General features: G+C 39.8%; 1 protein-coding gene and 1 long non-coding RNA gene across 11 annotated transcripts in view; one reads left to right on the top strand and one right to left on the bottom strand.

The window, feature by feature from the left end:
• The window catches only part of CUNH8orf34 (chromosome unknown C8orf34 homolog), a 488320-nt gene extending 470279 nt beyond the window's left edge, over positions 1-18041 (bottom strand). For 9 of the 10 annotated variants that reach the window (XM_031366855.1, XM_031366856.1, XM_031366861.1 and 6 more), the window contains exon 1: positions 17440-18041. In XM_031366855.1, the coding sequence (XP_031222715.1) occupies positions 17440-17508 (69 nt within the window). In that variant the 5' untranslated portion in view covers positions 17509-18041. The remainder of the gene's footprint in view (positions 1-17439) is intronic. The other variant, XM_031366863.1, reaches the window with a different exon arrangement.
• Positions 9630-13011, top strand: LOC116088171. Its single transcript, XR_004117797.1, has 3 exons — positions 9630-9723; positions 11010-11193; positions 12903-13011. It is a non-coding gene; the product is annotated as an uncharacterized LOC116088171 (long non-coding RNA).
• Positions 18042-21614: the final 3573 nt, after the last annotated feature.

Here is a 21614-nt window from a genome sequence, read left to right as displayed (position 1 = left end):
ATGTGGCACACCTCATAATGTCCCAGTTTTTATTTAGAATAGAAGTGCATTACTCTATACTTTATAAAAAGCATATATATATATATATATATACATATATATATATATATATGTGTGTGTGGGTGTGTATATGTATTTATATATATGTATATATTTACATATATACATGTACACATATATATGTATATATGCATGTGTGTATATATATATATATATACACAAACAGAGAGAGAGAGAGAGGGAGACAGGGAGACAGGGAAAAGAGAGGGAAGGAGGGAGAGTAGTGATATATGTGTGTGTACTTTAAAATTACATGATATTGCCCAAAAGAGCATAAATTATCAAGCAATATAAAACAAAAGTAGAATGAAAAAGAGAAACTGAAACAACATAAAAGTAATCTGAGAAAAAATGTTCATGATAATGACCTATAATTTGACTATGGTTGAAGTCTGAATTTCAAAATGCTTAAAAAATACTTTGACACAACACAGTAGTTCCTCTAAAAAATACCTCCTAATGCAATGGCAGTGTCCCTCCATATCATCCATATTTCAATGAATAAAAGCAATTTCACTGATCTGATTCTCACAGTAATGCTCATTACTTGTTCCAGTGAATAACCTGAGGAAAGCAACTCCTCTCATGGCAGCCTTGCAGAGAGAGAATGGATATCTAGGTTCTTGTTCAACTAGCCTCACCCAAAAATATACATTTAACAACTTGAAAAACTTAATGTACATGAACCCCATGAATTTTTCTTAGAATATTATTTCTTAAAACTCAACTATTCAGAAACTTAATGATGCTAATTCATCTTTAATCCCTTACAATCTGTAGGAGTGGAGGGCTGCCATCCATAGTAGACCTCAAGGTCAAAGATGAACGTGCTTTGAGGGTTAGGCTGAAAATAGTCCTACAAATGTGGGAACTGTTTTGTGAAATTATGGGAGGCTTAAAGCTTCCATAAAGCAGGCTAATGTGTATAAGTTACAGTATTGCCACTCATATCTTCCCTATAATGCTGAGAGGCAGGATACTGAAGAATGACTTAATAAACCTGTTAGGCACAATACAGTAATAGTCTCTGCCTTGTAAACATGCATATATATATATATATATATAATGATTTTTCAAGACAGGGTTTCTCTGTACAGCCCTGGCTGTCCTGGAACTCACTCTGTAGACCAGGCTGGCCTCGAACTCAGAGATCCACCTGCCTCTGCCTCCCAAGTGCTGGGATTAAAGGCGTGCACCACCACTGCCCGGCACACATGCCTATTTTTAATTATCACTTGAAGTAGTACGAAGAAGACTGTTAAAACTTAGGTAAAAACTGGAGGAAATTAAGAAACCTAAAACAATACTAGGTTCTCTAAAGATAATTCATAGAGGCAAAAAGCGCCCAATTCAAGATAATATGTCAAATGTACAGACAAATCAAATATATCTTCAGTGCAATATGGCTTGCTATGATGAACTTAAAACACTAGGTTCAAACAGGGGTATAATCACAATATTCTCATTTTATGTGAGAGAAACAATGTTCAACTTAAAACTACCCATATGTTAGATGTAGAACACTAGCTATGGGAAGAGACTGGTTAGATCTTTTCAATTCGAGTCATTTCATTTGTGCTGACATCATCTAGAAAAAGCTCTAGTGAGATGAGCCATTTTATTATCTCCCGTGGCATCCTAAGTTCCTCAGAAGATTTCTTTAAAGATTGACTGAACCTGCATTTTAAGGAAGAAGTTTTTACTTTTAGAATTGTAACCATGAAGTATGTTGAAGTATGAAAATTGACAAGGTATATAAACAGGAAAAGAAGATTTGAAGATAATTTAGATGTACAAGAATGTAATCACTTGAGGGCACTTTGACTATCCCAGCATTTTCCATAGACACAGGAACAAAATATGTACTCAACAAAGACAAAATCAGATATTAGCACCTAGAGTTACAATCTTACCAAACTCAGATGCCTAGATGCCAACATAAAAATGCCCAGGACAATATATCTATACTAGAGCCCACCAACACTTCCACAGTAGGCCCTGAGTATTGCAACATAGCTAAGGGACAAGAAAAAGGCTGTAAACAGCTTTTTATACTGTAATAGAGGTTCTTAAAGAGAAATTATTAAATTTTAAAAGAAATCTATAAAAACACAAGGCATGGAAAAAAATAAATAAAACATTCAATACCTGAAAGTAGAACTAGAATCAATAAACTGAATCAATAAAAAACCCAAACAGAGAAAAATATGGAAATAAAAATTTAGAAACTCAAACAGGAACCACAGTGGAAAAATTCAACAAGAGAATACAAGAGAGAATCTCAGGCATGGTAGATAGAATAAAAGAACTGGCTACATGGTCAAAGAAAATGTTGAATCTAAAAAGTCCTGGCACAAATCTAAGACTAGTATTAATACAGGATGGAGACAAACTCCAGGTTAAAGAAAGAGAAATATTTTCCAAAAGTATCATAAAAGAAAATTTCCTTAGCCTAGAGATGGAGATTCCTATCAAGGTACAAGATGCATTCAGGACACCAAATAGACTGGATCAGAAAATAAAGTTCGATTACCATACTCAAAACATTAGATATAAAGAACAAAGAAAAGATGATTAAAGTTGCCAGGGAAAACATCAAGTAAATAATCAAGACATAGCTACTAGAATTATATCTTAATTTTCAGCAGAGATTCTTTTTTTCCTCTTTTTTCTAAAAAAATATTTTCTTTACATTTCAAATGTTATCCCTTTTCCTGTTTTCCCCTCTGAAAACTCCCTATTATATCCCCCTCCTCCTGCTCACCAACCCATCAACTCCAACTTCCCTGTCCTCTGATCTTAGTTCATCTTGAGCTTCATATGGTCTGTGAATTGTATCTTGGATATTCTGAGCTTCTGGGCTAATATCCACTTCTCAGTGAGTATATACCAGGTGTGTTCCTTTGTGATTGGCTTACCTCACTCAGGATATTTTCTAGTTCCATCCATTTATGTTGATGTTTTCCATCTATTATCCTTTGTAGGGATGGATTTGTGGAAAGATAATTGTGTAAATTTTGTTTTGTCATGGAATATCTTGTTTTCTCCATCTATGGTAATTGAGAGTTTTGCTGGGTATAGTAGCCTGGGCTGGCATTTGTGTTCTTGTAGGGTCTGTATGACATCTACCCAGGATCTTCTAGCTTTCATAGTCTCTGGTAAGAAGTCTGGTGTAATTCTGATAGGCCTGCCTTTATAGGTTACTTGACATTTTTCCCTTACTGCTTTTAAAATTCTTTCTTTGTTTAGTGTATTTGGTGTTTTGATTATTATATGACAGGAGAAATTTCTTTTCTGGTCCAGTCTATTTGGAGTTCTATAGGCTTCTTGTATGCTCATTGGCATCTCTTTCTTAAGGTTACGGAAGTTTTCTTCTATAATTTTGTTGAAGATATTTGCAGGCCCATTACCTTGGGAGTCTTCGCTCTCTTCTATTCTTATTATCCTTAGGTTTGGTCTTCTCATTGCATCCTGGATTTCCTGGATGTTCTGAGTTAGAAGCTTTTTGCTTTTTGAATTTTTTGACTGTTTTGTCAATGTTTTCTATGGTGTCTTCTGCCCCTGAGATTTTCTCTTCTATCTCTTGTATTCTGTTGGTGATGCTTGCATCTATGACTCCTAGTTTCTTTCCTAGGTTTTGTATCTCCAGGGTTGTCTCTCTTTCTTATTTCTTTATTGTTTCTATTTCCGTTTTTAGACTCTGGATGGTTTTTCTCATTTCCTTCACCTATTTGATTGTGTTTTCCTGTAGCTCTTTAAGGGATTTTTGTGTTTCCTCTTAAAGGACTTCTAGCTGCTTATCTGTGCTCTCCTGCATTTATTTGAGGGTGCTGTTCATGTCTTTCTTAAAGTCCTGTATCATCACCATGAGAAGTGATTTTATACCTGAATCTTGCTTTTCCGGTGTGATGGTGTGTCCAGGACTTGCTATTGTGGGAGAATTGGGTTCTGATGATGCCAAGTAACCTTTGTTTCTGTTGCTCATATTCTTACGCTTGCCTTGCATCATCTGGTTATCTCTAGTGCTACCTGCCCTTGCTGTGATCCTGGTTATGTCAGAACTCCTCACAGTCAAGCTGTCTCTGTGATCCTGTAATTCTGGGATCCTGTGATCCTGGGCTTGTTAGAGCATCTGGGAGCAGAGCTTCCTCTGGGTGTTGTGGGACTGGCTTCGGAGCTTGCGCCCAGTCTTCTCAGGGAACCAGCCCAGACAGACCAGAAGCGGGATTTCTTGTTGAGGCTCCTGCCCCTAGACTCCTCATCTCCCTGATTGTCCTTATCCTTTGACTTCCCAGCCAATAGCTCCTTTCCACTTTAAGGTTATATGAGTCCTATTGCCCTTCCACACTTGCTTAACACCTTCTCTTTCTTACTAATAGTCCTCTTCCTAGTGTCATGGTTTATACTCACACACACACACACACACACACACACACACACATGTACACTCATGTTTATACACACACATGCTCATATACTCACATGCATACACATATATACCTTGAAACCCAGTACCCACGTATGAAACTGTCAAACTAAACTACAATAATATATACCTGTATACCCATAAGACTTGAAAGCCTCTACAGAGATACTGGCCTATCCATGTTGATTGTGGCTCTATTCATATTAGCAAGGTAATGGAATCATCCTAGGTGTGCATTAGCATATGAGTGGACCTTAAAAATGTCATACACAGAACACTTTGACTCAGAAACAAGAAAATGAAACTTTGAAAATTGCAAGAAAATGGATAGATCTGAAAATCTATGTGAAATAACCTAATCTCAAAAGAGTACTTTTAAATTATAATATATTTAAACAAATTTTCAATCTAAAAGTTCCCCCAATATTTACATATATATCATACTTATGATATATTTGATATATAATAATGTAAATGATAAAAACATGTTATATATATTAGCACATATCACAATGTATATTGCATTATATTTAATGGAATAAAATTCCAAAAAGTCTGATTCTTTCCAGTAATTTGCTTCCTATTTGTTTGTTTTTGGGTAATATCTAATATATTGCTAGCTGGTTTTGAAATCACTATTTACTCAAGGACTACTTTCATTTCTTTGTTTCTTTTTTTAATTTTTTATTAGATATTTCATTTATTTACATTTCAAATTATTTCCTTTTTCTGGGTTTCCCCTCCAGAAAAAGACCTGTTCCCTCCCTGTCCCCCTGCTCACCAACCCACCCTCTCCCTCTTCCTGGCCCTGGCATTCCCCTACACGGGAGCATAGAACCTTCACAGGACCAAGGGCCTCTCCTCCCATGACCAACTAGGCCATCCTCTGCTACATATGTAGCTGGATCAATGAGTCCCACCATGTGTACTCTTTGGTTGATGGTTTAGTCCCTGGGTGCTCTGAAGGTACTAGTTAGTTCATATTGTTGTTGCTCCTAAGAGGTTGCAAACCCTCAGCTCCTTGGGTCCTTTCTCTAGCTCCTTCATTGGGGACCCTGTACTCATTCCAATGGATGGCTGTGAGCCTCTACTTCTATATTAGTCAGGCACTGGCAGAGCCTCTAATAGGAGACAGATATATCAGGTTCCTGTCAGCCAGGACTTGCTGGCATCCACACTAGTGTATGGGTTTGGTGATTGAATATGGGAAGGATTCCCAGGTAAGGCAGTCTATGGATTGTCCTTCCTTCAGTCTCTGCCCCACACTTTGTCTCTGCAAATCCTTCCATGGGTTTTTTGATTCCCCCTTCTAAAAAGGATTGAAGTATCCACAATTTGTTCTTCTTCTTGAGTTTTTTGTGGTTTGTGGATTGCATCTTGCTTATTCCCAGCTCCTGGGCTAATATCCACTTATCAGTGAGTGCATACCATGTGTGTTCTTTTGTGATTGGGTTACCTCACTCAGGATGATATTCTCCAGATCCATCCATTTCCCTAAGAATTTCATAAATTTATTGTTTTTAATAGCTGTGTAGTACTCTATTGTATAAATATACCACATTTTCTGTATCCATTCCTCTGTTGCGGACATCTGGGTTGTTTCCAGGTTCTGGCTATTATAAATAAGGCTGCTATGAACATAGTGGAGCATGTGTCCTTATTACATGTTGGAGCATCTTCTGGGTATATGTCCAGGAGTGGTATAGCTGGGTCCTCAGGTAGTACTATGTCCAATTTCCAGAGGAACAGCCAAATTGATTTCCAGAGTGCTTGTTCCAGCTTTTAATCCCATCAGCAATGAAGGAGTGTTCCTTTTTCTCCACAACCTTGCCAGCATCTACTATCACTTAAGTTTTTGATCTTTGCCATTCTGACTGGTATGAGGTGGAATCTCAGGGTTGTTTTGATTTACATTTCTCTGATGACTAAGGATGTTGAATATTTCTTTAGAGGCTTCTCGGCCATTTGATATTCTTCAGTTGAGAATTCTCTGTTTATCTCTGTATCCCACTTTTTAATAACATTATTTGTTTCTCTGGAGTCTATCTTCTTTAGTTTTTTGTATATATTGGATATTAGCCCTCTATCAGATATACAACTAGTAAAGATATTTTCCCAATATGTTGGTTGTTGTTTTGTCCTATTGACAGTGTCAAGGACTACTTTGAACTGATTCTCCTTCATCTACCTACTAAATGCTGGGATTACAGATGTCCACCACTATGCCCAGATTATGTGGTTCAGCTGGTCAGACACAGAAGTTGTGCATTTGGAGCAAAGGCTCTACTAAATGAGCTACATTGTCAGGTTAGCTACAATTTTTTTTTAGATTATCTATTCTTTAATTGGGCATTTGCCATCTGATCACAGAGTTTCAATATAAGAATTGTGTCGGTACACTGTAGAATATGTCCTCTATCAGAAACTTCTTACTGCAGCCAGCGGGAGGTGGACAATGCAGATGACAATTCTCCATAATGTGCTGAGGAAGGGGATAGGGAACTGTGCAGCCTTATGTGAGCTGTGAAGTGGAAAAATGACTCTGTTCCTTGTGCATACCCCAGGCTCAAGTCACATATTATGTGACAGATGCATGAGTCTGTGCAAGTCAGCATTGGCTCTATGGCTTGACTACATGTGGGTTCAACAATGTCACCCCTCGAAAGAAAGAGAACTGAAGACTCTACCTAAGCCTTTCTTTTATCCCTAGCACACTTAGACATTTGATTCCTTGATTTCTAAAAGGTATTTCAGCAGTATTTTAATTATACCCTTTCCTTACTCATTCTTTTATCTTATTATTTATTGCACAAAATATTCCTATAGTGATCAAAGTGTAAATTAAATGCATCTTATTTGTTTCATAAAAACTGAGATGAATTGTTTTCTAAATACTTATTTCTTTACATTTTTGTTTAAATATTTTTATCTTGAAACAATTTCACACTCATAGAAAAAACTTATACGATGAATAGAAAAGATTGCCTATGTCCTTCACGTCAATACTTCCCCAGTACCATGCTCTATGGCAGGACTACTGCGTCTAGAGCCATATTTCATATTTAGTCTTCACGTATTTCAGTTTGAAGCTTTAACATTTTTGAAGACTCTATGAAAGTCACATTATAAACTGTGCCCCATGGACTGGAGAGATGGCTCAGTGGTTAAGAACACTGACTTCTAAAGGTCCTGAGTTCAAATCCCAACAACCACATGGTGGCTCACAATGAGATCTGATGCCTCTTCTGGTGCATCTGAAGACAGCTACAGTGTACTTAGATATCATAATAAATAAATTTTAAAAAAAATAAAAATAAATCCAGAGACTGCTCCACCTGGGAATCCTTCCCATATTCAATCATCAAATCCAGACACTATTGTGGATATCAGCAAGTGCTGGTTAATAGAAGCCTGGTATAGCTATCTCCTGAGAGGCTCTGACAGTGCCTGACTAATACAGAAGTAGAAGCTCACAGCCATCCATTGAACTGAGTACAGGGTCCTCAGTGAAGGAGCTAGAGAAAGAACCCAAGGTGCTGAAGGGTTTGAAGCCTGTTAGGACGAACAACAGTATGAACTAACTAGTACCCTCAGAGCTCCCAGGGACTAAACCACCAACCAAAGAGTACACATGGTGGGACTAATGGCTTCAGAAGCATATGTATAGCTGAGGATGGCCAAGTTGGTCATCGATCGGAAGAGAGGCCCTTGGTCCTGTGAAAGTTCTATGTCCCAGTGTAGGGGAATGCCAGGAATGCAGGAGAGGGTAGGGTGATGAGCAGAGGGAGGGGGAGGAGGGAACAGTGGTTTGTTTTGGTTTTGGTTTTATTTTTTTTTTTTTCAGAGGGGAACCTGGGAAAGGAGATATTGTATGACATGTAAATAAAGAAAATATCTTTTAAAAAATAAATAAAAATAAATAAACTGTGCCCCATTAAGTTTAATAGTTATCTTTGAATTCTTTTATTAGTTATACACAATTGAAATTAGTGCAGAGGCAATATTGTATGGATTTAGTCCTGTCTTCTAAGTGGCACATGATGTTACACTTGGGTGAGACAAGTGAGAAGTAATCTCTCTCTCTCTCTCTCTCTCTCTCTCTCTCTCTCTCTATATATATATATATATATATATATATATATATACAAATCTCACCCATTTTTAAAATCTGTTGAAATGGCTACTAGTGCTAGTATGAGGTTATGTTCTTTTTTGATATTTATTTTTATATTTGTGAAAATACACTTCTGTGTGTGCAGCAGGGCACATGAGGAGGTCTACAGATAACTTATGGGAACTGGCTCTCTAACTCTAAGTGAGTTTAGGAAATCTGACTTTGATAGAAGAAATTGTCAACAAGTGCTTTTACCCACTTAACTATCTCACTCCTCTTGTGAGCTGATTCTATTCTAAGCACTCCTGGCATTTATTTTCGTAACAATAAGGAATGAAATTTAGGGATGGACTATATGCCTTCTCAATTAACAGTTGTTTGATTCTTCCAGTCTGCCTTGTAAAAAAGGATTGACAGTAACAGCTAGTAGGAGGATCCTTATTTACTTAATCATTGCCATTTGGAACATTCCATAGTTCCCTGGAATGATCACAATGGTCACAGCTGATTGTCTCACCTCCTGAATGTACAATCTCAGCTAGGGAAATTTGGGGTCATTGCAAGCCTTGCTGAACTATAGGAAACTTCAAAATCTTCTATCTTGGACAGGCAGACTGCTGATGCTGGTCCTATGGAAGCAAGGCTCTGATTGTGCAAACATAAACTTCCATTTGTGTGTGAGGTATGTTGTACATAGTGTAAACATAAACCTTGATATCCATGCACAATGTGCTGCAACTGGTTCCAATAACCTTCTCTAGCTATACGAGCAAGCAACTCAGGCTTAGTATATGGCCAGATACCTCCTGCACTGCCTTTGTGTTGCAATAAAAGTTTTCTTGCAAATGCTCTTCCCTTGTCTAGTTTTAGAAGTGTTAAGTGAACACAAAAGCAGAGACAGCAGAGGCACTGGAGTGTCAAAGGCACCAAATGCAGAATAATTGACTGGCAGGCCTGCCATTGTCTTCACTGTTAAAGGAGAGACAACATGTGCTGATGCTAACAGCCTGTCTGGAAAAGGAGAGGAGGACGCTGGCCACTGGCACACTAAAGACAGAAGGAAATTATCCATACAACAGATAGTTCTACCTCAAGAACCCAGGAATGTGCTATATATGAAGAAGTAAGGCTTCTTGTGTTCCTATTGTATAGTTTTCTATCTCTACTCCCTTGTCTTCATTCTCTCTAGTGATCTGCTAAGCAAAATATATGATTCCCCTGTAAATATAGTTTAATTATTGCATAGAAACTTTTACTTTTATATAGTGATGATATTAAGTGTGTAGATAGATAGAGATATAGGAAAGTACAGTGCACCATCCCAAAATGTGGATTTGGACTTCATTTTTATTTTTCTATTAAATTTCTTTTTTGATTTTTTTTCGAGACAGGGTTTCTCTGTATAGCTCTGGCTGTCCTGGAACTCAGGCTGGCCTGGAACTCAGAAATCTGCTTGCCTCTGCCTCCCAAGTGCTGGGATTAAAGGAGTGCACCACCACAACCGGGCCCTACTAAAATATTTTTTACACTATATTTTGATCATATTTATTCCCCCCCCACAAACACTCCTCCAATATTTCCTACCTTTCTACATTTTGTTTTGGTTTTTATTTTTATTTTTTGTTTTTATTTGCAGAGAGAGCTGGAACGTGGGATTGTATAGATCTTTCATATGTGATTGCTTCTAGTGTAAACCCAGCACTGTAGAAACTCTGGATTCTTATAGTTCCTTATGTTCTCAATAGGCCCCCAGCTTCCACTGCTGAAAATTCACATTTCAGACTCTAAGTCTTGTTCCATGGACTGAGTCCCACTATCCACCGCAGTGTGGTCTGCAGGCTGAAATAGAAAAGCAGGAAGCTAGCTCACTTATAGCTAATGAAAAATAAGATAAGCATTTTGAGACAATGGAGAGTGTTGGATCAAAGAGGAAAGGAGAAATAGAAAGGCTAGAAAACTGAGGCTGAAAATAAATAGAATTCTGTGGTGAGCCAGAGAAATGGCAGCCTTGGTCCCTAGAAGAGTTCCAGGTAACTGTAAAGCCTATAGAGCCCATGGGCTCAGACACCACAGACCTCATAGGCATTTGTCACTGCCTATTGTGGACTCCCTCCCCTTAAACAGTGCCATGGACCCAGGACTGCAGATGCCACCTGTGGAATGAATCCCTGACTGCTGGAGATCAAAGACTGCTGACAACTAGCTCACCTCTGTCGGAATTGCCTTTGAAGTTCCTTCCTCTGGTCTCATGTTTATGTTAGGTGTTTGACTGTTGCTGGTTTTGGTTTTCCCTTATGGTTTCGGTTTTGCCTTACTATATAAACACTCTGCTCCCAAAGTAAAACACACCTTGATAAAGTTTACTTGGTGTCTTCTCTTTGTGTCTCTCCCACCCGCTTATTTCAACAGGTTCTCAATAAATCTCCAGTCCGAGTTCATCCAAAAAGTGTGGGCCCGCTGGCCGGACCCCCACATAGGGTGCCCAACGTGAGGCTTGGACGCAGGAGAAATTAATTGAGGGACCCCACCTCCAGATGCAGAGCTCTGGTTAATTAAGGAAGAAAGGATCCAAATTATTGTAGTCGTTTTCACGGTAAGATTTGGTTAGCGCTGACCAAGAATCTGTGTAAGGCTATGGGAATTCTAGGCAGGAACAAAGGTATTCCCCCGATACCTTAAGAGACCTAGGGAGATTTATCAGCGGTACAATAGACATGGGTGCAGATATTTCTAAGACGGCTTCCCGGAACGTGGGTAGGCTGCTTGAGGCTAAAGGAGTAAGGGTGAAATTATTTACATTGAGAGAATTATCAGAGCTGGTTGAAGCTTTCTGCCCTTGGATAGAGGGCATGAGCAGGATAGATAAGAAATCATGGGAGAAAATAGGAAAGACACTTGAAAAAATAACGTGGATGGATTCCCCCTCTGGACTCCCACAGCCTATGGCCAGCCCTTGAAGAGATTCTCCTTTCTTACCCACATGTTCAATCTACAGAGTTAACAAGACCCCTTCCAGCTGGTTGGAAACATGATTGTTGGAAGAAAATGGTGTATGCTAGGCTTCTATTCTGGAAGGTTACCTTTCCATTTAAAATCGTTAAATATATTGTGGGAAAATGCCTTGGGAATATGTCACATCTTATCTTCCATCCAATTTCCTCTCACCAGTTCAGCAGTGGTTGCTTTTTCTTGCCTGGATTGTGAAGTAGCCATTTTCCCAATTTTTTTCTCCTTTGAATGGTACTGACTGGCATTCCATTAGTTAACCTTTCTCCTCTTCCAAGAATCAAACACATTCTGTATTCTATTAAATCTTAGTGGAGTCAAATATTGTTTTTTATCCAGTATGATAAACTTTTAGCTTAATTCTATGTTTTGAGTTTCAGTTTACTCTGGTTTAGGAGTCCCTTCAAACTGGGTTCTCTGTCCGTATAACAATACCATCACCCTTTAAACATCAGATGTGAGATGCTATGAGCTCATTTATCTTATACAAACCTGAAGTCAGCTATTCCTTTAACAGTACTTAACTATTCTAGTAGGGAAAGATATGTAGATACCCATTCAGGTACCAAATGTGCTCATTGTTACTCTGGTGTTGCTGTTCCTAGCTTCTCAACAGTAAACAGAGCAAAGATATAAATGTGGTACAGACAGACACCTTAGCATAAGTGAAACTATACATGTTACTGAAAGACATGAGATTACATGGTACCTGTAACTCAGTTCTCAAATCCAAACTTTTCTCCACTTTTAATCTGTGATCACTGCCTTCATTAGTAAGAAAACTGGCTTGCATGACTATTTTAAAAGATTTATTTATGTATAATGAGTACTGTGATAGAAGAGAACATTAGACAGAAGAGGGCATCAGATATCATTATAGGTGGTTGATTTCATTATAGATTGGTTAGTTTGATGCTCTTTGTTGTTGTGGTGGTGGTGGTGGTTGTTGTGGTCGTTGTTGTGGTTGTGGTTGTGGTTGTGGTCCTTATGGTTGTGGTTGTTGATCGGAGTGCTCATGATTAAGTCCAGACCTTGTGTATGAAAGCCAAGTACTTTCCCAAGTGCTGCATCCTCAGCACTATTTCATTTTGAAGTTACTTTATTTCCTTATAAACTATTTATTTGAAAAGAAGACATAACAAGGTAGAGATGAAAATTAATGGGCTAATAATGTAAAGCATGTCAGATACATTGATTATTTTGAGTTTAAATCAATAGAAATGTATTAACTTTGGCTCTAGGAAACTTGATTAAAATAAATGTCTTTCCTCATCTTTGACTCTCTGTCTGTTCCAGGATTGTTAAGACTGATATAAATTTAGAAACAAGAAATGTCCTTATAACTTCAAGAACTGGGTAAAAATCTCCGGCAAAAGTTACTCCAAAAATGTATCAGCTTATAATTAATGTGGACATTTTCTGAATAACAAGGTAGTATTTTTGTTATCTCTTCCCAGAAACCATTTTACTACAATTACAATTTTTCCATTTATCTTTCAGAATAAGGTAGGCATGGAGCTTAGCTCTGAAGTCTAACCAAGAGTAGCTAGTATCCTTCCTGACCCTATTAACAGCATGCCAATCACAGCTGTCACCCTGTGCATCACCTCCACATCCAGGGATGCCCCCTAATGAGAGCAAATGATGTAGTCTTTTCAGCCTATAATGTATAGGAACAAAGGATAGTCATGAGCTAGGGAAGGATGGAAGCAGATTGAAGTTTGAGCTTCCAGATGTGTGGGTAGCAGAGATGAACAAGTATGTTCCACTGCAACATAATGTATCTATGGGTCTGAGGATGCCCCAGATCCGGTCATGAGTCCAACTCACCCTGTGTGCAGCAAATCAGTTGATACAAATTTAGGTTATGTTAGTCGTATAACATGGAACCACAAACATGATAAAAACATGACTCTATTCTTCTTAGAGAGCAGTAGACCATATTTGAAGGATATACTGAGTTTGGCTGGCCACAGAGTCAGCATACACATACACTTAAAATTTCTGTGAAAATATACCAGAGTCAACACTATTCTATTTTGAAGTAGTTCAGGATGAAGTAGTTCATACTCCTGTGTGAGGCCAGAATACATGCTACCTTGAGGATCTTTCCAATCAGTAACCAGTTAATAATTACTCTGTATAGTTAATGAAAATGAAAAAAATCTAAAATATTGCATACTTCTTTCTATGGAAAATGAGAAATTTTGATGATCCACATCATATAATCTCTCATAAACTAGGTTAAATGATCTTTACTAAAGTCAAAGCTGTCACTTTAATTCTCTAAGCAGGTATTTGCTAGACAATTCAAGTGCTGAACTTTTTAAGCTATTAACTTTGTGGCCTTGGGGTTTGACACCCCTCCTGTTTTCATAGTACACATTTACATATGTTGTAAAACAACTCCACATGGGTGGGGCAGGGACCATTTTACACCCTGCCACTTAAGAACTTAGATGTAAATTTAAAGTGATCAAAGTCATACTTCTGCTGTATTACAACTCTGAGAAACATTCCTATAAACCAAATGCCCAGGCTCTGCTCTGCTCTGCTCTGCTCTGCTCTGCTCTGCTCTGCTCTGCTCTCCTCACCTGCCTTGAATAAACCAAAGGGAAACTGAAATTATTACATGCTACATAAATCTCAGAGTTTGTGGAGTAGGAGTCATTTCATCTTATGTGTGTTTATACTCTTTTGAAATGTCATAACCTTATGCAATGATTTTTAGGCACAGTTTTGTAATGCTTCTAACTATTTTTATTCATACTTAAAGGTAGTTTAAATGTATGTTCCTAGATTAGATGAAATCAAAGTCAGCTTTAGTCTATTTTGACTGTGGTGTACAAAGCAATTTTTAAGCATCACTAATGATACAGTATTAGTGATAAAGCCCGTAACCAAGAGATAAACTAAGTACATAAATTTTACAGATTTTTTTTTTTTAAGTTAAGCCTGGTGTAGTGATGCATGCCTTTAACTTCCCAGCATTTGGGAGGCAGAGGCAGGCAGATCTCTATGAGGTCAATGTGGTCTGTGCAGGAAGTTCTAACCAGCCCAGTCACATAGTATTTTAAAATTCCTGAAAAATACAGCCATTCTCAATCTTAGGGAGGAAGTCATCTTTCCTATTTGATATTCTTTAAGTAACTTTAATAAGCTCTCTTTTAAATGTTTCACTATTTTAGAAAAGGGAAGGGAATTGCAAATAATCCTCCCATACAAAGCACACAGTGGGACATGCTCTCAGGGCATCTTTTAACTACTGGAAGCCTGTATGGCAGCTGCCTATTTAAAACTGTACTTTTTTAAAGGGAGTTTTTAGCTTGCATTTTCATTTCTTAAAATCTGACCCAAGAACAAGAGCAATTTATTGCATAGTCTTCTCTTTCAGACTTAGGGGGTGGGGAGTTGGGTCTCCACTGGAGGAGGGGAGTTGTATCTCCACTAGGGGTGGGGAGTTGTGTCTTCACTGGGAGTGGGGAGTTGTATCTCCAATGATACCTAGGGGGTGGGGAGTTGTGTCTCCACTGGGGGTGGGGAGTTGTGTCTCCAGTGGGGTGGGGAGTTGTGTCTTCACTAGAGGAGGGAAGTTGTGTCTCCACTGGGGGTGGGGAGTTGTGTCTCCACTGAGTGGCCAAGTCAGTTCTGAGAATCACTGAGTCACAGGGATTTTATCACCAATATGCATGTCATAGATAATACTCCTGGGCTGGTTTTCTCTGTCTGGTCGATAGTTTGGGGTCTGTTGTCTTTGTGACATGTATTTCTCTGTAGCCCACACTTTTGTAATTCACTCTGTAGCTCAGCCTGAACTGGAGACTGAGGTGATCATCTTACCCCAACCCAACAGGTACTTGCAGAGCAAGCAGATGAGGGCTACCACATCTGCCCTCTTCATTGAGTATGACTTGAGGAGAAATAGACTACAAATTGGCATGAGTTCCAAAATGGGTAAAATTGGCCAATTCTTCTCTCAGAGCCAAACTCTATCATAGTCACTGCCCAAGTATTAGCACCCACCCTGCTCTGAGCAGATGACAAATTCCTATCAATTTTTCTCCTTTCAGTTTTGGAAAGTGCACATCGACCCTTAAAAAAAAACTACTCATCACTTTGATCCAAGCTAATGGAGATTATGTAATGTGCATCCAGTGGGAAAAAAAGCATAGAATTTTGTTGGTTTGCGTGAGGAGATCTAAAGCTTTCATGAAGCAATTTTCTTGGTCATTTAAAACTCTTCAGAGGGAAATTCGCTGCTGAGCATTAAAGGGGAGGAGACTGCTGATAAATATCAAGCCAAGCTTATTTCCTAATTATGGAGAAAGTTAATTCCATTATTGTCACTTGGAAAGAACAATGGGAGTTTTAAAATAAGTTGAGTGAGAAGGGGATCTATTAAAAGCAATTCACTTATTTTTTCCCTTGGCTAATTGTGCTTTATATTCCAAAAATGAAGCCAACAGATGCAGTCAAAATGTCTTCATTTTATTATTTGATGCAATCCATTTGATCATCTACATCTACCTTTCCTGGTGTGAGCTGTGTGTAATTGACCATCACTACACAAGGGATGAGAAAGGCTGCTGTTGGCTCACATGTTTAGGGTATGGATTTAGCAGAAGCAAAATTTCCTTTGCTAACATTTTGAAACAAACTAAAAATTAAGAGACCCACAAGACTTGTGACCCCTTACAGAATTTTCATTGAAACAGTTCTCCAACTTTTCCAAATTTTACCACATTACGTTAAGGCTAGGCAGAAATACTTGGAAAAGCTTAGTTATTGGAAACCTGTCCTCTCCAAGTAAAAATACTTTTTGTGCCCCCATGAGCCCTTTCAAGTCCCCTCCCCTCTCCCCTGTCTGTCTGCATATCTCTGCTGCTCTGTTCTCAGGTCACTGATGCATCCTCTTCCTCGTTCTCCCTAGCTCTTCAGCCTAAGGTATAGACCGCTGCTTTTCAGGGGTGTGCGGGAAGGAAGTCATAGGATAATGGACGGCACAGTGAGGAACCTCAGGCATCCCTCCCAGGTGAGCCTGGCCACTTGAGTACCTGGCACTCCACAACATGGGGCCAGCGCCCTGACAACCTGCTAACACTTTAGGACTTAGGTGGCGCCTGCTTTCCCTCTTGCTTCACTCTTTTTCCTTTACTGTGTTATTGTCATTAATTATTTGAAGGAGAAAGAAAACATCTCAAGATCTCAAGACAGTGTCCTCAGAAAAATAGGCATGTTTTCCTAAAACCCTTCTCCACTCCTTTCCATCTCTGAGAGCAGTTAACAGTCTGCTGTGCCAAGGGTTCTAATTTCAGCCACAGTCCAATGTGTTTCCCTATGGACCAGCTTTAACACATTTTTTTTTCCAAGCCGGGCAACTCCTCCTCCTTTTCAGGTTCTACTACTGCCCATACTTAAAAGAAGAAAATTCAGTATGCAAGATAGTGTGAATTCCGGATGTGTGTGTGTGGTGTGTGGTGTGGTGTGTGTGTGTGTGTGTGTGTGTGTGTGTGTGTGTGTGTGTGTGTGTGTGTGTGAAGATGTACATCTGGATTACCTGTCTCACCCTGTCTAAGCACTGCCATACGGCGACTAGATGCAAGACAGTGAGATGTCCTGTTAGACTGAAGTTAGGCCCTCCAGAGCTCACCTGTCAGTGTCCAGGTAACTGGCCAAGTGCCAGCATGGTCGCGTTGCTGAACACCCAGCAGGACAGTGCTCCTCCCGCGCATTTGTTCAGCACCCTACCTTCGCTTAAGGGAATTCTGATTTTATTTCTGCTCCACCACCACCCCTGAAGAGAGGGGGACCATTCCCAAACAGGGCTCCTTACCTCAAACAGAGGACCGATCTTGTTTTTCTCCAGGTAAGCCTGGATTCGGGTTTGTTGACGAGATGCCATCAGGAAGCAGATGGGTCAGCAGAGAGAAGACAATGCGCCTTGGCTGGGGACAGCCCTACTCTGCCCCCGGATGGACCCAGGACAGCAGCTCCGGAGCCTGGGCTTCCTGGCACAGCAATGGCTAGCAACCCGGTGAGCAGCGAGCCCGAAGGGAGCAGGGCTCAGGAAACCCGGGCGAGGCTCTGCCAACTCAGACAACTCCGAGGCAAGGGGAGAACTACATCGCTTCCTGCAGCTCGCGCCCACCCGCTCTTCGCTCTCCGCAGCGCCGCTGCCGAAGGGAAATCGCTGGTCTGTCCTCTGGGCGGCAGCAACAGCAGAAGCCGGTGGCCAAAGGCCAGTGTCTGTGCAGCGCCTCCGCGAGCCGGGCTGGGGACAGCGCGGGCCGCAGGGGCGACAGCGCACTGAGCGGCCCAGAGCGCGCACGATGTGCGCCCAGCTCCTGGCTGCCAGGAACCAGCACCCAAGCTGCTCCCCGAGGCGGTGCTCGCTCCCTAGCGACAGCGCCGCTCAAAAAGCCAATGGTAAAGGTGCTTCTTTCAAAGTGCACATAAATCTGGTGCTTGTTGGCTACTCCTTGGCAGCTCCAACTGCAGTTCCAAAGAGGATTGTCCTAACCACTCAGCTTGATCTTCTTCTGGCCAAGTGCTCTGCCTTCACTAGCCCGGGATGACAGAAAGCCAGAGATGAGAACTATGGGTGGGTTTTGCCGCGAAAACAAAGTTGCTTATGTTAAAAAGAAAAAGGAAAGGAAAGGAACAGATATTTGTCTTGGCCTTGAGCAAGTCAGCCGCAACCGGCATTTCCTGACTGATTGAAAATTCCCGAAGTACAGACACCCAAAGGCTGGAAGCAACCCTTAGGCATGTGGCAGGGAGGTGAAACAAAAGTAAGCCAGCTCTCTCTGCTTCCAAATTTGCTTTTCTACCTACACCTTCAGTTCTGTCTGCTACACCTCTGGCTAGGGTGCAGGGGCTCCGATGTCCCACCCAACAGTTCTTCCTCTAGATACCTCATGAGCACATCAATTGATTACCTAATACCTTCTTATTATGCAGGGATTTTTCAAGTTTAAGATCTACAGTTATCACAGGTTCTGTGTAGAGTTCTTTGCATTTAAAAAAAATACGACATAAAAAACTAAAACCCCAAAGATGATTTGCCTGGCTGTAAACCATTGTGTATTGCCAAAATCAGAATGTTTATACTAAAACTGCTGGTTGTCTCTTCAATAATAGCCACCGGTTTCCTTAAAGCCAACTGCAACAGTATAGATTTCTTCTTTTTCTGCATGCATTGTATTCCAGTTTTCTGTGACTTGTGTCTGTCCAAGCTTTTTCTCTCCATTGTAAATTATCTTAGCAACGTGCAATAGTTAAGATGAGAATGGATTGTTCCAGGAAGTATTATAATAATTGCCTTTAATAATTCACATACACGAAATCTACTGGAGGAGCTAGGCTATTAGCCACTATTGATAGCTCAAAGCAGACAAGATTCGGGGTGGAAAGGTGTCAGAGATGTTTCTTTTGCAATCAGCCTCAGGGCCTGACAGGTACAGGCAGGAGTAATAAACAGTGTGGTGTCCTGGCCTGTCACATATTTCCTGTAACAGTTCTAAACTACACTTACTTATGTGCTTTTTCATGAGATCGGGAGATACTGAATATACATCATGAATACCAATATGTCTATGAAATATGTCTAGAGTTTGTATGAAGCCCTGTGAGTCACCTAAAAGCCAAAGTATTTTAAATTCCACATTGTACTACAAAATCAGGATCGGCCTTCATCAAAGCATATTTTCTTCCTCTAAGAGATATGAGGGAGATCTTTCTTCAGATCTATTAATTAATATGATAGTTAATAGATTTCCCTAAGGCCAGGAGTTCTGCATCAGTTTTCTTGGCCAGAAAAGATAAAGCTTAGTCTGACCACTGTTTGTATGTTAAAGAAGAGCCATAATGATATTATAAGTAAGGGTGCTACATTTAGACATTTCTAAAGTCACTCCACTATTACAAGAAATGCAATCTCTACCACACAAAACATGGATTGTTCCATTTCTTACAAAATCTGATACCACAGCTACTGGAAGTATTTTTTGCCCAGCGTCGCCATGGTAGACATAACATCAAGACTGAAACTGTAGAGGCAAAAAGCTCCACCCTTGTGTGGTGGTTTTCAGCCCTATGGAAGTACTTGGCAGCTACACAGATGGTAATGTGCTAATACAGGGGTAAGGAGACATACTGTGGCTACAGTTTTCTTGAGGGATGTTGTGAGGATTGTTGTCCTCAGTGAATATTTAACAAAGGACATTTTATCCATACAAAATGTTGGCAGATTAAAAGTTTGGTTTCCTTGCTGACATTGGAGGAGTGAAATTTGGGGATTAAGTTTCAAGCTTGAACATTAAAAACTAGCACGTAAGAGTACATAGGTTGGAGAAACGGTGAACGTAGATGAGGATCACATGCAGTAAAAACAAGTCAGCGTTCATCTCACCACAGTCTTAAATGTCTTCTCAGGAGTGGCATGTCATGGGAAGTGATTATTTGGGTTAGGCATTCTATAAAATTATGTCAGCTAGAGTAAGGACTGGAGTCCAGCATGAAAAGAATGGTATTTTATGAAGACATGCATAAGCAGGAATCTGTTGATTGTGTGTCAAATGAGATTAGAGAAGGAAATTAGAATGTCACTGAGTTCTGGTATAAAGTTAGGAGATGTCAGGTACTTGTTCAAGCCACCTATATAAATTAGGTTGCACTGTGTTTTAATTCAGACTACCCCATTCTCAAATGGAGCCCATTTATATCCTATACCCTATAGTTTAGAAATTAGTCAACAATGGAGCTTATAAATATTCGCCTTCCCTGTGGAGAGGGCTCCATCTAAGAATGCAGCACTCTGCAATGGTAATGAATTAGTTAAATTTTAGTAGATTGGTTCAGTCCACCAGTGTGCTTTTAGACTAAACTTCATCCCTATTCATGGTATTTATAGTCTGCTTTGTTTCATTTGGTTGATTGCTTACACAGAGGCCAAAGCCTCTGAAGCTGTGAACCATTTAAAACTATGAATTGTATATTAATAATTTCCTTATGCTTACAATATGCAATGCATTATATAGTAAGTTCTTTATAACTGTGTCTTTGAAACCCTATGACTCTGCATCTTAATAACTTTGATCACGTATAACCTTCGTGGTTGACTAGGGGCTGGAGAAATGGCTCACCTCTTAAGAGTACTGCTGTTCTTCCTGTTGTCACTGTCAGACTGCTCACAAACCCCTGTGTCACTAGCGTGACGCTAGCCCCTGGATGACCTGATCCTTCTGGAAGATGCACAGAAACATCATTTAAAATAATAAGAACACATAGTTTTAAAAGATTGGTTGAAATTTAATCCTGATCTTGGATTGAATTTAAGATGCTTTTTTCTGACATATTACCTTGATATCTTTTCTCCTTTTTTGGCAATTTTTTAGTGAGACTATTTTGACCTCATTGTGCTCTCAGAGTGCCTGTCAGCATAATGTACAAGTACACAGAATCCAATTTGTAGAATGTGCTAGAGACCTTGTCTGAATCTATTTGTAAGACGCCTTACACAGCTCCTTAAACAAATGATTTTCAATGAAAGACAGAGCCCTGGCTAAGTCCAATTGACCCACCTCACATCCACTAGCAGCAGGACCTCTTGAAATTGATTCAACATGGAGGTCAGACAACAAAGACAGTCTCTACAGGTTTCTTGAACGAAGGAGACTCTTGAGCCCTGAAGCATAGTACTCCCTTTCCTTGATGACTTTTGCCTTGTCTATTTACAATAAGCAGCAACAAGTACCTTCCCAAAGAACACAGTGGCTTTGAGGACTCTGCCTGTGCAAGGGAAGGGAACACAGAGAGTTTCCTTCCTTTCTGCCTGAAAAGGTACAAATGCCACATCTACCATCTTAACACAGTCACAGCGATTTCTGCACTGAACCAATGCATTTCATCCTGGAGATAATGTCCAGAAGACGGTGCATTCAATTTCATCTTTTGTGGATGGAGAAGTGGAGGCACCCAGCAAATAGCTTTCCCAGAATAAAAGCTAGC

This window comes from Mastomys coucha, unplaced genomic scaffold (assembly GCF_008632895.1).
Source record: "Mastomys coucha isolate ucsf_1 unplaced genomic scaffold, UCSF_Mcou_1 pScaffold14, whole genome shotgun sequence".
Classification (NCBI taxonomy): Eukaryota; Metazoa; Chordata; class Mammalia; order Rodentia; family Muridae; genus Mastomys; species Mastomys coucha.
Note: the sequence above shows the minus strand (reverse complement) of the source record. Positions and strands in the feature narration are given on the sequence as shown.